At 39.5% G+C, this 19,006-nt stretch overlaps 1 protein-coding gene across 3 annotated transcripts in view; it reads right to left on the bottom strand.

The window, feature by feature from the left end:
- Window positions 1-4,985: 4,985 nt before the first annotated feature.
- Window positions 4,986-19,006, bottom strand: part of AFG2A (AAA ATPase AFG2A) — a 269,455-nt gene continuing 255,434 nt past the window's right edge. For 2 of the 3 annotated variants that reach the window (XM_074993342.1, XM_074993343.1), the window contains exon 16: window positions 4,986-11,504. In XM_074993342.1, coding sequence (XP_074849443.1) covers window positions 11,328-11,504 — 177 coding nt within the window. In that variant the 3' untranslated portion in view covers window positions 4,986-11,327. The remainder of the gene's footprint in view (window positions 11,505-19,006) is intronic. The other variant, XM_074993344.1, reaches the window with a different exon arrangement.

Genomic DNA, 19,006 nt, shown 5'->3' on the forward strand with positions numbered 1-19,006 from the left:
GAGAAATGTTGTCACTGAAGTCCCTTTTGTTAATGAAAATCTATATTGTTTAAAAAAAAGGGTCAAACAGCTCTCTTCATAACAGACGAAAGCAACAGAGAGGTAGACAAACAAAATAATTTATTAGGAGATGAGCTTTTGTGGGACAGACCCACATCTTCTAAAAGGGTGTGATAAGGAGGAGGGAGAAAACTTGTTCTTCTTGGCCTCGGAGGATAGAACAAGAAGCAATGGGCTTAAACTACAGCAAGGGAGGTTTAGGTTGGACATTAGGAAAAAGTTCCTAACTGTCAGGGTGGTCAAGCACTAGAACAAATTGCCTAGGGAGGTTGTGGAATCCCCACCGCTGGAGATATTTAAGAACAGATTAGATTAATGTCTATCAGGGATGGTCTAGACAGTACTTGGACCTGCCATGAGGGCAGGGGACTGACCTCGATGACCCCTCGAGTTCACTTCCAGTCCTAGCATTCTATGATTCAGATCTGGAAATTCTGACACTTGAGTATGATGTGCATCTTTTTGCACTTGGAGAGAAGGATGATGTTTGTCTAGATCTGTGCCAGTTGTTTCATGCAGTTGATGGCTTTCCATTCCAAATGGCTAAATGTAGTGTCTTGCATGGTGAACAGTCACAGAGAGGCAGCCAGGTTCACTTATATCTTGACAAAACAAAAAAGCAGCAATTTAAAGACTAACAAAATAATTTATTAGGTGATGAGCTATCATGGAACAAACCCACTTCTTCAGATCTGGAAATTCTGAAAGCTACACAAGCTACAGTGGTGTATGGGCTGTTTGGGAATGGGAGTTAAAAATAGGAAAATCCAAGCTGGGGTGACATTAAGATTCTAGGGGGCTAGATTTATCCCCATTCTGGTGCATACCTATGTTGGTGTCTGTGCACGTACTCTAGCTTATCAAGCCGTGATTGGGTTAATAGGGGAGAAACAGAATTCTGATCTTGTTTGGAGCTGGGAATGACATTTCGTGACATAGGGCCTGAATGACCACAACCATACTGCAGTTAATGCTAGTGAAACCTCACTGAAATCAGTGCCGTATATCACCATAAAACTCGAGTGATGAATCATGCCTCCAGTGCAAAAGAAATGGCTTCTATTTTTCTCTGCCTTATGGTTTCCCCTTTACTTTTTAATGTTCAAATCACAAAGTGTTCAACATTAGGGTAATCTTTTTGACACTGCTGTCCACACTCCAACCATTCCCTCTTCCCATTCTTTGTTTTTTTTAATAAGAGTTTAATGTTAACATATTCCTTCCAATTATGATGATTCTCTTTCAACCACCTAACAGTTACTTGAAAAATCAGCCCCAGACCAATTAAGTTTGGAAAGAACAAATCTCCAACAGTTAGATTCTTTTAATTCTGTTTGTGAAGTGCAAGAGGACGCCTAACAAAGCTGTAATGTGCTCAATTGTGTTATCAAGGCACTTGGCACTACCAGCTGATTCATGATTACCATTCATCCCCAAAGGAAAATAAACACCCTTTTGTAATGAAAATGTAACTGGTTACTACCATGTATTGCACGTTCACAAAGTAGCTTTTTACAGAATTACATATGCTGAAAGCATGGAAGGGGAATCCAATTGAGTTGTTTCCACACTTCTCAGATGAAAAGCAGACAGCTTACACAGAATTGCACCAATGTGAAGAAAATGGTAGATGTGATTATATATTTGTGGATTAGTGAGCTTCTTAAATAAAAAATTAGTGACAACACACTGTCTCCTTAGATTGTACAGATTATGCATGAAGGAGCCAGGACCATAGTAACTACCACTATAGTAACTATTTTAAAGCAAACAGGATCAGTTTATCAAAAATAAAAACAATAAAAACCACCAAAATGCTTTTGCAACATTATTTTATATGGAAACTGCTTATTATCTTTGCTGTATAAATGCTGAATTTGCTGGTTCGGCAGATTAATCCCCATTCATGCTGGGAAAAGCATTCCATGACATTAAAGGATTTGTTTGTTTGCTAATCTACTTCAGAATCCATAGGCCTCTCTTGCTAAGAAATCTTTTTTGCTTTTGTGCCTGCTATAATTCAATCTCTTTCCATTTAAAGGCACAGAGTACAGAATAAAAAGGTGCATTAGAGAGAATACAGTAACTCCTCTTTCAAAGAATGTTTTAGAAATTTATTGCATTCACCTGCAAAAACCCCATTTTAGGATTCCTTACAACCAAGCATAGGAAAGAAAACCTCAATAGATCTACCACAAAAGTCCCTACATTGGCACTGGGATGTCCTAGTACTGCAGATATCAGCCCTGCCCTACACGTTCAACTCACAGACATCTTTCATCTTGAAATTTACCAGAGTTCTTTTACACACACAGCTATCACGTCACCCAACAGTGACTTGCGAATGGTGATAAGGTGGAAGGTAGAAACTGCTAAACACAGTTTTTGGTGGGAAGAAAACAGCAGCTTTCCAAAAATGCTTATAGGATATAGGTAGGAAAAAATTACCCAAGTTGGGGGAAACATTGAGGTTAATACTATTCCTCTTAGCGCCAGCATTTAAATGCATGAAGAAGGTCAGTACATTGCTTTCCATAGTTCATTTGAAGTGTCCCCAACAGCACAGTACACCTTAACATCAATACTAGTCCAGAGGAGAAGAGTACCACTAAATCAACAGCAGCAGCTCATATAACACTTTGAGTTTCACTGAAGAGCTGTCATGCAAACACTGCACAGGACCATCCTTGCTTCAGTGACAAAAACCATTGCAATCAGAGTCGGCAATGATATGGTGAGGGGGTTATTTGAAAAACACACATCTCCTTCAGCTTTTTAGAACATTTTGCAGTCAATTTATTAAAACCTGTAGGGGAAAACAATGACCTAGTTTAAAATATTGTGCACAAAAACAGGATATAGCCATGCAGAAAATCCATGTCTGAGCTGCCCAAAGTGAAGATTAATAAATGAATAAATGGAAGTTGCAGAGAGAGCAAACACAAATCCAAGATTAAAACTTGGTTTCAGTTGTAACACTAATTTGCATTATTTGTCTTCCCGATGACAACACTACCAATCAAAACTGAACCTTCTTTAAACAACTGCAACCAGGTGTGTCTCTGCCACCAACTCATTAGAAATTAAAAATGTTTTTATCTAACTTATACACTAGGCTCAGCACTCTGCAACTGGTATGCTGGTGTGCCACGAAGTGGCGCTTAGTGTGCCTGTCCCACCAAGCGGCGCATGGCTCTGGAGCACATGGCAGCAGTGGTGGCTGCTCTGGTGAGTCACTGGCATTAAATTAGAGTATGCGGGGGCTGGAGGAGGCTGACTGTGGAGGAGGGGTAGGAGACTGGGTTAGAGCTGGGGTGCCTGGCTGTGTGGGAAGCAGAGGGGATTGGGTTATGCTGAGTGTGCCATGAAATTATAATGAGTGCTGAAGTGTGCCAAGAGGTGATAAAGGTTGCTGAGCACTGCACTAGACAGATAACTTTAAGAAAGGGTCCATACTTTAACATTTAAAATGTTTTGCTATTCTTTACTTACAATAGTTTCTTCTATACCAATGGTGGGAAGAAAAGAAAGCCTTAAGCAGATTTTGAAGTAAACGTTGAACCTCTCTAGACTGGCAACTCTGGGACTCCACTGGTACCGAATGAGAGAATTTGACAGACCATGGGAGGTCAATATTGTCTAGCACATTGCCAACACTTCCACTGCTTACTGGACTCTCAGCTTTAAATGCACTCCACTGAATCTGTTTGCTTAGGAGGGCCAGACACAAAGGTGTTGAAGTAAAGACTTTTTAGCAATTTGTTCATTTTTGGCAAACCATCTGAAAGACATTTTAAACTGTTTGCAAGTTGTTGTTATTGGAAGAAAAAGGTTAAATTTTGCCTGAAACATTGAAATGTCCACTGTTGCCACAACTCAAATAATATCTGAGCCAAAGATAAGCTTCAAAAGACACTTGGGGAACTGGGGGATGACCAGAACAGCCTCATACCTAAAGAATGACAGGGAATAAGTATTGAAACTACTTCTAGGGAACGGGGATATTGACTTGTTACATGGTGTGTTTTTCTTGTTCATCAAAACTATATGAAATCATAGAAGATTATTCAGACAATATGAAGGGAAGTAGTGCACTAGAAGCTAGAACATTCAGAGGTAAGGGTAAAATTCTGTCTTTATCTTATTGTTTGGTGTGGAGAGACTGAGGTATATATAGTCTCCTACCATTTAGAGTTTGTGCAATGCCAAGAACCAACATGTTGAGTTAAGTATGATGTGAAGACTTTGTCTCAATTTCACGTGTTAAAAATGATAATTGATAAAGAATTCAACACCAGAGAATACCTTTGGAATGCTCTATCCTGTTGTGTCCTTGTCTATTAACGCCAATAAGAGTTGCTAGCATTGTGCAGGCTACAGGATCATATACTTCTGGCATGTAAATTCAAGATTTGCACAAGTAGCTGTTTTGGCAAAAGGCTTCCAAAATTATTGTGAAGTTTTGTTGTTACCCAATGATCTTTCTTCAAAATTGTTTTCCAACTCAAAGTGCCTTCTTATTTTTCCAGCACTCTGATTAGATGGTACAATACTGATGTTCAATTATAACATTGGATTAATATCAGAGAGGTAGCTGTGTTAGTCTGTATCTTCGAGAACAAAAAGTAGTCCTGTGGCACCTTATAAACTAAAAGATATTTTGGAGCATAAGCTTTCATAGGCAAAGACCCGCTTCATCAGATGAATTGTATTAATGCATCTTTCATGAACCAGATATGTGTGATCATACATTTCTTTACAGCTCAAACTATCTGCTATCAGGAGTAAGCAAGTTTTGAAGTGGCATACATTTACCTGCTTTTTCCACAACAAATATTTCGTTGCAAAATAGAAATATTTTATGTATTCACCAATTTTCCATGTTTAAAAAAATCAAGGTACAATAAACCTTAAATTGCCTTTAATATTCCATAAACCCAGAAAAAAGAAGATAGATTTTCAGTTTAAAATTTACTAATTCACACAGTTCTATATCAAGATACATGGCACAATGAGGGAAGTGAAAAGTGGTGCACATAATAAAGAATTCTAATGGAAGATTTTCATAGGCACAATGAAGGGCTGGGTGCCAGATTCCATCCCTTCCCCAATGCCTGATAGTCCAATTCTGCTGCCTTTGCAACAAGAGGGAATCACAGACTGGTATCAATGGGAGTCTCACTGATGGAATGGGCTTCAAACTCTTGTCATCACGCTTCTTTTTCCCTGTCCATTTAGGTCCCTGTTATGATGATATCTGAGCACTTCTCAAGAAAATGACAACAATGATTTCTCTCATCCAGATCAACATGTAGAGAGTAATATTTAGGGGCCAGATTTATAACCGTGTTAGATTTTCAGAAAAACATACACAGAGTTCAGCAGGATAATGGTATGACTACTGAATGTTTGATAACATCTAGGATTTAATTGCTATGCTAAATGATTTGAATATATTCAGCTTGAAATATAGTCACTTTAGAAAAAGTGAGTTAAAACTAGTTTCATTTACGATCTACCCCTGTATCTTTCTGCCAAGTTTTGCAGTTTCCTATTTACATTTTTTCTCTCTCTCTCTCTTCTGGTCTGATGCAGGAAACACAGACATGCAACACAGGAAAAACTGTGAAACCACCAATACAGCAAATACCATCAAATACAAAAAGTCCATAACTACTTTTTTCCTCCTCTAATCTCTCATAGAAATCTGAAAATTGCCCTAAGAGTAACTTGAAAAGCAGGCAGATGTGTGTGTGTGTGTGTTTTTTAAAGGTAATGGTATCCCCTTAAAGGGTTATCTTGAATGAGAAGAACTGAAAAAAACAAAGAAATAGTCAGAACAAAGTCAGTTTCTGATTTCTATACAAGGAGCAGAAGGGGTGGTCTTAATCAGATATAAAACTCTTGCATAAATGGATATTGAACTGTTACAGGAGGCCACATTCTTCAAACCCAACAATAAATCCCTAAAATAATCTATGAAGTAATAAAAACCTGAAACTACTGTACTGGACATCAGTAGTTAACAGCATGATTTGAGTAACCCTAAAGGATCTTCCCCTTAGCTGAAAGAAACAGTAGCCAAACCATGCAATTACCTGTTGAAATAAAGTCAGATCCTTTCAGTTTTCCCCTGCATTTGGATTCCCCCATCTCGTCTAATTACTGCTTTTGCACAATCTGCCTTTCTAGTCATATCTGGTGTATAACTGCACATTTTTTATTATGGAGGGGAAAAGAGGAAGAAAAAAACCCTACAAGTAATGTTTCCTGATCAGCTTGTTTACTGAAGGTACAAGAATACATGTGCAAGAAAACAACCTGTCGTGGTTTCAGTAAACAAATCATAATGAAATAAGTTTAAAAATCTTTATTTGTACTCCCACATTTTTGTGGCCACTTGCAGCAGTTCTTTCACGTGGATATTTTTACTCATTGGATTTTCTAGAACATTTCAAATATTTTTAGTGGTCTACTTTAATTGCACATTTTTTCAAGTCTTACATGACTGTATCAAGAAGCGATTTACATCTATCAACTTTCACCTATTATGTTTTACAATAGCTCAAGATGCAATGGTTGATATGATAGACTAAATAATTGTATATGATCATCAACGTATATATATTAGAAAGAGAAATATGTACATAGATCTGTAAGAATTTAACACTTTGTCCAAGCAACAAGACACTTATCAATTTATTTTTTGAATTAATAGAACTCTTTCCCTGATGTATGGAAATAAATATAAATTAACCAAGAATTAGAAACAGCCCATTTTCCCAATCTTTACAAGAAACCTCAGGCTGTACTTTAAAAATGTAATTTATATTCTTACCTTATAAGGAAAGGGAAGATGTCCAAAGACTGAAGTTAATCATTACACTGTGATCAATTAGCAGCACCTTATCTTTTTTTTTTTTTTTCCCGTGTGTGTGCATGTGTGTGGGGTGGTAGAGGGAAAGGAAGAAAGCTGAAGGTTTGGCAGGCCTGTTTGGCAACTTCTTTGGATATCATAAATCAAAGATTTCAGAATATTTTTCAGCATATATTCATGCCACTCCCAGTTTTTGTGAGGCTCCTTGGTGCGGAACTGACAACCAGACACAAAAAGATTAAGACTGTAGGGACACCGGTTGCAAATATTTTCAAGGAGATTGTGATCAACTGTGATGGACTCCCTTCTGCCCCAGTTTACAAAAATTGGTTTGTACATAAAGATGCATAAGTCGGATATGCTTTGGACAAAATACCTCATGTAACCTATCAATTTTAATGTCACGGTCTGCTGGATCTGAACATTCTATTTTTGTGCCTGCATCAGTCTTGCATGTGAAGTTAGAAATGTGGAGTATATGTCTGTTTATAGTTTTAAATCTGCTAATGACAGCCATTACTGGTGTCCCAACACTAATGACGGGGTGATCAACTTAAGGACTTGTAAACAGCCCTGTTTGCCCCCAGTGATGTAGCAGCTCTCTACACCAATATTCCACATGAAGATAGACTACAGGTCATCAGGAACACCATACCAGAGGAAGTCAGGCCACATCTGGTGGCTGAGCTATGTGCCTTTGTCCTCACCGACAACTGTTTCTGATTTGGGGATAATTTATATTGCCAAGTCATCAGCATGGCCATGGGTACCTACATGGCCCTGCAGTATGCTAACTTCTTTATAGCTGACTTAGAAGGTTTCCTCAGCTCCTGTCCCATATCAAGACCTGCTTTATTACACTACATGGATGATATCTTCATTACATGGACCCAGGGTAAGGAGGCCCTTCAAGAATTCCACAGGGATTTCAACAATTTGCACTCCATCATCAAGCTCAGTCTTGACTATTCCACACAAGAGATCCGTTTCCTGGATGCTACAGTACAAATCAACAATGGTCAAATTAATACCACTCCATAACAGAAGTCCACCTACTGCTACTCTTACTGACGTGACTCTAGCTTCGATCCGGGACACATCACACGATCCTTTGTTTACAGACTAGTGCTAAAATACAACTGTATCTGCTCCAGTCCCACCAACAAAGACAAAAAACTACAAGATCATTACCAAGCATTCATAAAACTTAATTACCAACCAGGAGGAGAAAGGAAACTGATTGATAGGGCAAGACAAATATCTAGAAGCCAGCTAGTAGACAGGCCCCAAAAGGTAAACAACTGAACACCACTTGTCATCACCTACAGCCCTCAGGTTAAAACCCTCTAGCACATTATTGACAATCGTCAACCAACACTGAAATATGATCCCTCACTCTCATGGCCATGGGTGACAGGCCTGTTCCTTCCTATAGTGACCCACCCAAGCTCAAAAAAATACTAGCAGACACACACCACACCAGTTTTCTCAACCAGGGGTATGTGTACCCTTGGGGGTACACTGAGGTCTTCCAGGGGCACATCAACTCATCTAGATATTTGCCTAGTTTTACAACAGGCTACATAAAAAACACTAGTTAAGTCAGTACAATCTAAAAGTTCATTTAGACAATGACTTGTTTCTACTGCTTCATACACCTTATGCTGAAATGTAAGTACAATATATCTATTCCAAGTCATTTATGTGATAATAAGATGGTAGAAAGTCAGCAAGTTTTCAGCAATAGTCTTCTGTGATATTTTTGCATGTTTTTGTAAGTAAGTAGTTTTTAAGTGAGCTGTAACAAGTAAGTAGTTTTTAAGTGAGGTGTAATTTGGTGGTATGCAAAACAAATCTGATTCCTGAAAAGGGTACAGTAATCTCAGGGGAGGGATATCTCAGTGGTATGAGCATTGGCCTGCTAAATTCAGGGTTGTGAGTTCAACCCTTGAAGGGACAATGTAGGGATCTGGGGCAAATAGATCAAAAAAACCAAAAAAATCTGTCATGGATGGTGATAGGTCCTGCTGTGAGTGTAGGGGACTGAACTTTTTGACCTCACTAGGTCCCTTCTAGTTCTAAGAAACAGGTATATCTCCAATGAACTTTTGGGCATGGACTAGATGACCTCCTTAGGCACCTTTCAGCCTTAGAATTCTATGATTCTGTGTTTCAAAACCTCAGATTACCTTAGCACCATGTTTCTCAAACAATAGCATGTGTATCCATAGGGCAACATGAGAGAAGTCTAGAGGTACTTTTTCTTTTTTTTTAAATAAAAAAAGGTTGAGAAATACTGCACCACACCACAGAAACACTAACCAAGGAACCTTACCCTGCAACAAACTCTGCTTCCATTTCTGTCCCCGTATCTATACTAGAGACATAATCACTGGACCTAACCACATCAGTCACACCATCAGGGACATATACACCTGCACACCCGCTAATATGATATATGCCAGCATGTGCCAGCAATGCCACCAAAAGATGAATGGACATAGATCAGACACCAGGAACTGGAATACATGTGAACATATAGGGGAACATTTTAAATTCCCAGGACATACAATAATGTTCCTTATACATTTAACCTGGAGCTTAAGTGAGATCTCAATTATCTTACACATTACAAGGACAATTTTCCTACTTTTGATATTCACAGGAATGGCACCCATCACACTTAATTTATGTCTTCCATAGGTCTTATTAATGATAGGTAACTCGCCTTCCTCCCCACCTCTTTTTTCTCCTTCTTCTTCCCCTCCTCTTTCACACACACACACACACACACACATGAATTCTAATTTGTGCATCACATCTGAGGAAGTGGGTCTTACCCACAAAAGCTCGTTACATAATAAATAAAATTGTTAGTCTTTAAGGTGCTACTGGACTGCTTGCTTTTGTTTGTTCACCCTGTAGGTCTAGAAGGTGGCTGGTGCTAGAAAGATATGTGATCATACTACCTGGTACTGAAAGCCTATTTGATCTAGTGTTTTTTCCTGGGATGGGGGGGTTATAAAACAAAGGTTTCCTATAGTATGAAGAAGTCTATATGAGCAATGAAGATCTACCAGTTCCCTGTCTTCAGCATGATTTGCAAGCTGCCTGACACATCCTAAGAAGAAACTATAAAAGGCTGTTGACCCAAATCAGAGAAAAAGAACAGCTCTGGTTTGAAGATGTTACCAGACTCAAGAACAGATTTTTTGGGTAAGAATCCATATGCCATAGGTCTCTTAGGGGAGTTGGAACTAGCTATGTGTTTTCATTTCATTTCATTAACTTGCTTTGATCTGTCTATTTTCACTTATAGCCACTTAAATCCTACTGTTTATGCTTAATAAAATCTTTTTTGTTTATGCTCAAGCCCAGTGTAAGTAATTATTACCTGGATGGAGATGCATGACTGTGCATCTCTTTCTTTCATTGACAAAGGGGGATTACCTGTTGAGCTCTCTCCATGCAAAACTTTTGCAAAGATGATTTGGGGTTTTAATACCTTTTAAGGATTGGTTTCCTGGGTGCTGTACCCTGGAGCTGCATCCTCTCAGAGCTTAAATCAGTGTCTGCAGTGCTCAGAGTGGAAAAGGGGGACACGAACCCAACTCTGGGCCTTAGCTAGGGGAGACCAGAGGATCTGGTCCAGCAGTACAGGGTGGTGGCGAGCACCAGAGACAAGGTGGCAAGTGTTAGTAACATGATTACCACACAGAGGAACATTCCCATCCCATCACAGAGATAATCAAAGATGAGCTTAAAAATTACTGAGGGTATATCTAGACTTATGGGAAGATCAACATGCTGGCGGTCAATCTTCCAGGATTCAATTTAGCACAGTTAGTGGGGCTATGCTAAATTGAAATGTCATGGTGCCACCATCAACCCCAATACTCCTGGCAGTCATGAGGAGTAAGGGAAGTTGACAGGAGAGTTTCTCCTGTTGACCTTTCACTGTGGGGATGGTGGCAAAAATTGATTTTAGATACGTTGATTCCGGCTATGATTCTCATAACTGGATTTGCATATCTAAAATCAATTTTACCTCCTAATATAGACCTGGCTTGAGTTGAGAGTCATTTTTTTTTCAGACTGATATGTAAAATAGATTTAAATCAGCAATAAGAATTATAATGATGCGGTTTATACCATTTAATTATAAAGTACAGCATTTCCAACAACTTCCTCTCCATCCACATACCTCACAATAAACACAAAAGACTTGTATTATGAAATTTGTGCAGTGGTGTTCATTCCACTTTCCATTTTCAATATAAAATTTCTAAGCTCTCAAGAAATTTACAAAAATATTTTGCTGTATACAGTGTGTGTGTGTACATACACACACACACACAATAGTGACATTGCAAATGCACAGATTCCATTTTTAAAGTGCATGAAGTCCACTCTGCCGCTGATAATCTTCATAAAACTGCCTCAATGACTCAGGAATTCTAGGTGTCACAATACTCAATGCATGTTGAAAATGTTGTCCCATAATCCATTTTGCTTGTATATCTTCTTGCAGGGCTAGAAGGGCTGCTTCCCTACAGACTGCCGTTATCTGCAAATGAAAAGTAAAAATAATTTACACACATATTATTCTCAATCTGAAAACTCACCTTTGTTTCCAGATCAAACATGATTTGAAGCAGAATATGGGGCAAATGAAGTCATCATGGAAAAACACTATTATATGCATATGGCCTGTTTTTTAAAGTAACTGAGCTTCAGTGTTTGATTTCCACTGAATGGGAGTTGTGGGTGCTCAACACCTGTGAAAATCCAACTATAATAGATCAAATTTAAAACCTCAGTCTATTACACTTTAAATCATAGTATCACCATTACTTTTAGTTTAATTACCATATGTTGCCCTAGTGTTATTAAACGCTCTGCAATGCCTGCTAAATAAAACATTCAGCCATCAGTGATAAACAGTCTGATACATGTATCTGTTGCTAACCCAGAAAAACAGCTATTCCAAATCCTCTGTGACCACTTTACTTGTTAAACCCTAGACTGGGAAAACAGTAAATAAATTAATCCAGAGGGGAGAGTTGTGAGGAGGAAGGAAGAAGGAGAGAGGGGTATGTACAAAGGAAAGAGAGTTATAGTCTCATACTCTGAAATGTGTTTTTAAACTCCCTGGACTTCAGACAGCGGAAACAGACTGATGCCAGTGTCACTGTAAAGACACATTACTGTGGTGAAAAGAGCTTGTGGAATGAAAAGAGATATTGTGATTTCCAGTGCAACAGGGAAAACAGTGATTGATACTGACTGCACCCTTATATCTGTAAATGAAAGAGCCAGCTGAAACACATTTGTCCAACTATTCACCATATTTTCTCTGTTCACTTACTGAAAAGAGTTTCACTGCTTATGCTGTACTAATAGCTGCCAAAGCCGTTAGTATCTTTTTAGAGGATTTGTTTAGGAGGCTTTCACAAAAAACATTCAGATTTAGATGGCTTTGTCAAGTTACAATATTACTATTAATTCTGTGCTGCTCTAATGAGCAGGGAAGCTAAAACACTGCTTTTATGTATTTTAATGCGTCTAATCCTGCAGAACCACTAAATTGTTGGACTGCTGATGCTTACTGTATCAACTTTTTACAGAGATAATAAATAAGACCTAGCAAAGTTCTAGAAACAAATGCAAATATCGTGACCATTATACTCATTTTCTAGGAGATGGGGAATACTTCACAGTTCCTACCTATCACAGATATAAAGCTAGTTAGATTAAATAAAACCTTTGGAGGGAGAGCAAACTACAGTAAAATGTCTTTAATCCAGCCTCTGATGGCCTGGAAATCCTCATGGACCGGCATCCCCTGAGATACGCATACCTTGAAATTCGTGTAAGTTGAGGAGCTTGGGTGATGGGTTGGGGCTGTGGGAGGGGGACAGAGGGGTTAAGCCTGGGGTGGATTAGCGCTGTAAGGGGGTCCGGGGAGTGGAGTTGAGCTGGAGTGTGCGTGAGTTGGAGCTGGGGCGTGCAGGGGCAAAGAAGATGAGAAGCGCAAGGTGGTGAAGCTGGAGACATGCAGGGGTGCAGAAGCTGCAGGAATGCAGGGGTGGTGAAGCTGGAGACATGCAGGGGTGGCAAAGAAACTGAGAAGCCCGAGGGTGGTGAAGAAGCTGCTGGAGTATGGGGTAGAGAAGCAGCTGGGGACGCGCAGGAGTTGTGAGCCGCAATGGGGGGTTCAAACTAGGGTGTGGGGTTACGGTGACGTTCAATAGTCCGGAAAATTTGGTACTCCGGCACCTGTCTGGTCCTGGATGTGTCGGATTAAAGGAATGTTACTTGGTTGTATAATTGTATACTAAAACTGGCGTGAACCAAAACCACATGCAAAAAACCGCATTTTGGACTTTTAAATAACTTGTATCTCTGAAATTCAGAGCCCTTTCTCTCTAATACTTAATGTGCCATGGCATTAGTGTTTCATGATACCAAATGGAATAACTCAGTTTTACATGTAGATAACTTGTCTTGTAAAGTCTTTTCAGACCCATCAATAAAAAAACAAACAGCAGCAGATTTTTCTTGTACAAATCTTCCTACCATGATCATTCATCACTGAAGCAAAATATTACTCAAACAGAAATCAAATGGTAAGTAGCTTGTGTTTATTTTATTCCTTCAAGCTCTAAAGCACAGTAGAGAGAGGAGCAGCATCAGTTTGAAAGATGTAATAAGACTTTAGAAAAAGAAGCAGCAAACACAGGTTGAACAACCCCTCCATTATCCCGCCCAATTGAAGAAAGATCCGGCCTTTGCTTCCGGCTCTGAGCCCCTGCTATTTTACGTGGGTGACCTGGTGCAGCCTCTATAAAAAGCAGGCCGCGGGCAAAGACCCATGTGGAGCTAGCTGCATTCTGCAAATGAGAGTGAGTGTGTGTTGGGGGGGAGGAGGAGGAGGATGGGGTTAGATGGGGGGCTGGGGTGCCTGGCTTTGTAGGAGGGTAGGGGAGGGGCTTGGGTGGGTGGCTCGTAGGGTTTGCGGGGCTCAGGCGGCCAGCCAGCTTGTGGGACTTGTGGGGCTCAGGTGACTCAGGCTGGTGGGTGAGCAGCTGGGCCTGGCAGCGTGGGGCTTGGGCAGGTGGCTCAGGCAGCTGGCCTGTAGCTGGGGTGGGTGGCTGGTCTTGGCAGCACGTGACTTGGGTGGCCGGTGGGCAGCTGGTCCTGGCAGCTGGTGGGCGAGCAGGTGGTTGGCCACAGAGGTGTGGGGCTCAAGAGAGCAGCTCTGGCAGCGCAGGTCTCAGGCGGGTGGGTGGCTGGCACAGGCAGCTCTGGAGCCTGGCATGGGGCCCAGGCAGCTGGCCAGCTGGGGCTGCACCAGGCAACCACAAGAAAAATTATTTGTGCTTATTTTTAATTTTAAATAATATTTTTATGTCAAACTTTTGTGTTTATTTTAAATTATGAATTGAAGTTTTTGTTAAATGGGGGGTTGGATGGTGGCAAAGAAGAGATGGGGGGCATGAGAGTTTCTCAAAAATCAAAAGGGGGCATGATGCCGAAAAGTATGCGAACCACTGTTCTGGCAGCATTACCAACACTTCCATTGCTTACTGGGCTCTTAGAAGCCATTTAGGGGTAAATTACAGCTAAATAACAGCACAGAACACAGAGCCAGGACTGTTGGCTGTAAACAAACTTTATGGGACCATGGGAAACTTGGCCACACCCATTATAAGTGGTTGTCTGGGAACTAAAATCATACTGGATCATGGATGTTGCCAGATGAGAGAGTGTGCTGTACTTCAGGAGTTCAACCTGTACTTTATCTCTATTTCATTCATAGACTGATACACAGAGGAGGAATGTGCCTAATGCAGCCAATTCTTCAACTGGTTTTTATTTTGCCTCTATATTCCTGCCAAAAATATCAGCAACAGTAACCATAATTAACTTCCAAAGGCTTCTGAGGTCTTTTGTTTGCAGCCTTACTCTTAAAGACAGTGCAGGAAGGCTCCACAGTATTTGAAAATTATAGGATATAAACAAATCCGACTACATCAATACATTTTGCTTGTTTTTCAGAACAATTTTAATTACTCAGATGAGAAAAGCAAGTAATTTACACTTTTTTTATTAATGTTGTATCTTGTTCTAGTTGTGTCCAAAACTCAAATTTTTATTATACAAAATTATTTGACTAATTCTGTCAGACATTAGTGTACTCCAAGACTTTCTGTGTCTCAATATTCATTTGGATTTGACCGGTAAATTACATGGTACGATTAACAGACCACTGCTGACTGAGCATTTCAAGGGGCTGAAGCGGAAGATTAAGAAAAGCAAATTTAAAGTAAGTTTTTTGTGAGTGTGCAAATTTAAAATATCAGAAGGGCAGCCATGTTAGTCTGTACCTGCAAATGCAACGAGAAGTCCTGTGGCACCGTATAGACGAACAGACTTTTTGGAGCATACGCTTTCATGGGCAAAGACCCGCTTCATCAGGTGCGTGACATGCATGTAGCAGTGATGCCTTGATTCACTGGCTAAAGGATGGAAGTCATATTTGGGGGCAAAAAACCCACATGAATGTTATCACCAATAGTCTTTGACATTAACAGGGTGACCAGGAGCATAATCAAGGATTAGCAGACGTTTATTCTCCACAATATTTTCAGTATAATATTTAGAGATGAATGATGAAAGTTAGCTTGTCACGTAATCAGCAAAACCCGCTTTGTCACCTATGCCTTTGAATTAAAATGCAAGACCACAGGTAATGATGCCTTGTTTAAACCTTTAAGTGACTTTGGATTTTCCAAATGGTAAGCAAGGAGAGGCTTCAATTTCACATCTCCTTCCAAATTTCCACCAAGAAGTAATGTCAGTCGATTCTTTAAGGCCTTGAAACCTGTTGCTTTTGTTTTATCCCTTGAAATAAAGGTTTGAGAAGGTATTCTTTCCCAAAAATGCCTCATTTCATTAACATTAAAGATCTGTTTTGGAGAATATCCACCTTCATCAATTATTCATTGAAATGCAGGCTGGGAAAATGTTACCTGCCTGAATATCAGCAGATGCTGCTTCACCTGTAACACACCAACTATAATAATGTGAATGTACTTTAAAGCACTCAAACCAACTGTGACTTGAGCTGAGTGTTACTTCGGTGGCCCCAGCTTGCCTCTCTTCCTCAGCTTTCTTCTTCTGGTCCTCAAGACATCCCCTATGATGAGGAAGCTCAAAGGCATGTTGCATTCATTATGGTTGTCGATTCAATGTATTAGAAGTCTTCCAAGTTTACCCATTATTGCACCCTAGCCTTTGTTATTTGATGCAACTTTTAGCTCCACGAACATAAGTTTCTGCCATTTCTTTTATCTTCTCTTTCTGCACAAAGATCAAACACACTGTTGATGCTGCCAAGTTCATTGCCAAACATATGTCTTTCCATTGCTGGCCCTTGTCAATATTTTTAATAACTTCAAGTTTGGTAGCCACAGATATTGCCTTCCTTGGTTTCACGGCCTTAGTAACGGCTCCTGAAGAAACTTTTTCACATCTAGGACCCATGATAATCACAAATAACAAAGGTATTAATAGTCAAGATGACACAAACACAATGAAGTATATGAACTAACTGGGAAGAGCCGGGCGACCGAGGGAAGCAAGTCAGCCTCACACTGCTTTCTGCTGTATTCCTCCGTGTTTGTTACTCACAAAGTGGACGCTCAGATGAAGGTTGGTTCTTCTTTGTAGTGAAAATATGTTTGTAAATTGAAAAATAGGTATAAATTGACAGTGCTTGTTGTAGCGAAAATTAATGAATTGAAAGGTTGTAAATCGAGGGATAGGTTTATGGAAATTCACTTGGAATGTCCCCTCATAGACACAAAGGATCATAGTGGAAAATAACCAGTCATCTTAAATATGTTTGGGTCATGCAAGTATATTTGAAATACTGCATCAATTTTTCAGAGACACCTGAACAATTTCTCACTATCTCAGGCATGCAAAGGGCACTTCCTAACTTTGTGAGGGAAAGCAATTTGATAGATTTCTACCAACTCTTCGTCATCTTACTCTGTGTCTCATAACCATGGATGGAAACTATATATTTCCTAATGAGATAGCAAATGAACACAAATACAGCCACAACTTTCTTCAGCATACCATGGAAACACCGAATCTTTTGTTTTTTTCCATTTTTGAAAAAGAAGTAATGCAGGGTTTCTTGTACAGTTATCCAATATTCTTTTGCTCACAAAGGCCTACAATTTAGGAAGGCATAGAGCAAAGTAAGTAAATCAGAAAAACAAAAAAAGTATGGAAATATAATCCAAACAATGAATGACTTCATGCAATCACCATCCCATTAAAAAGAACAAATTTAATACGTGCAACTACAAGTAGATATCCCTCCAATGTCACGAGGTTAGAGAAAAGCAATAAATAGATTATAAAAGACGATTGCAGTCTTGGTAGGAGAAAGCAATTTCCCATGATATGCAATGTGTTGGGCACTAAACTTTAGGAAATCCAATTATCCTATCTTCAAGTACAAAAGGGCAAAAGAACCAAGTGTCCTGGACTCTGTATGCTATGAAGAATAAGGATAATATTATGCCCCCTTCAGAAACTACTGATAAACTACTGATAAACATATAATATTCTTAATCACAGCATAAAAGAGAGAATGTCTGGCAGCATTGACTGGTAAAATGAAATGATGACATTAATAAAAGTCACAAACAACAAAGTGATTAATCAATTAGCAACAGATCAGGTAATGTGTAATTAAGAAATTACTGTGAAGGTGCAGGACATTTCCTTGGGATTAATAACCGGCTAGTAGGAGTTGAAGATTTGAGGTGCAGTTGGTGGCTGTTAATCCCATATGGAACACCAAAAAGTATTTAAATTGTTAGTGCTATTATAAGCTAAAACTAAAACACATATTTAAACACAGGAGTTGTTTTTTTCTAAAGGGGGTGATAGAGAACTACAGTACACATTAGTATGGCTGTTTGGATCATCTCTCAAAATATCCTTCGCTTTCTCATCACATTAACAAAACAGATTAACAAAAAAGATGAGGTGCTAACAAAGGAGCCGAACCATTACAGTGAGAACTCTATGTTCAGGAGGAAAAATAACTCATTTATAAATCTTACTATGCAAGCCTAGGAAGCTAGTTTATGAAGTGTCTGTATGAGAGGAGAGAAACTGTCACTCGCCATATGAACTGCTACCCACACACAAAGCCACATGGAATCTGACAGCTGTATTACAAATATGATGGATATGAAAATTGACAGATTTAATGTGAAACAATAAAATGAGCACCAGATACTGTTCCCAAAAAAGCACCACTCAGGATAACTCTTCCTTCCCCGAACCAATGGTTACACTGGCTGATTCAACTTGGCTAACTCCCACCCATTTTGGCATTTAAGAACCAATTCTTTCCAGCAGGCTGAAAAGTCCTTTTCAGCTTCTTTGTGTTTAAAGTGCTTTAAATAGCTTTCAAGAATCTTAAAAAGAAATGAGTTTCTGTGTTAAAGTCTTAGGTATTTTCAAGAAAGTGGTTTTGTTAACACACAGTCTGCTGGGAACACCTGTGAATGTGGAGTTTAATTGGGCTGCAGCTGGTGCTGATTGTATGGGGGTAACTGCCGTACTGATTGGTTGGCTGCACACTGTGTTCCATTTTCCTTTTTTGCCTTCCTTTCTAGCCTGTTCCCCTGCACCCCCCAGTAGAAGTTGTAAGGGTTATGTGGGAGGGGGATTAGGAGCCTAAAACAGAATGGTATCCTGTGGTTTGTGAATAGTGCAAATTGTGGTGCTTCCTGGATGAAGTCTACCTGAAAGACTGTTTCTGCATGGTGTGAGTCTAACTAGACATGCTAAAAGGGAGATTATGGATCTGGAGTGCCAATTTTCCCACTCAGCCTTCAGAAGAGTAAAAATGACATTTTAAAAAGACACGAATAATACAAGGGCCTAACCTGGAGGGGTCAAGATGCCTGTTTTTAATCAGTCTTCTCTCATGCAAACTCCCATCAAAGTCAGTGTATCTGATTCTCCTTTCAG

The sequence above is a fragment of the Carettochelys insculpta genome, chromosome 4 (assembly GCF_033958435.1).
Source record: "Carettochelys insculpta isolate YL-2023 chromosome 4, ASM3395843v1, whole genome shotgun sequence".
Taxonomy (NCBI): domain Eukaryota; kingdom Metazoa; phylum Chordata; order Testudines; family Carettochelyidae; genus Carettochelys; species Carettochelys insculpta.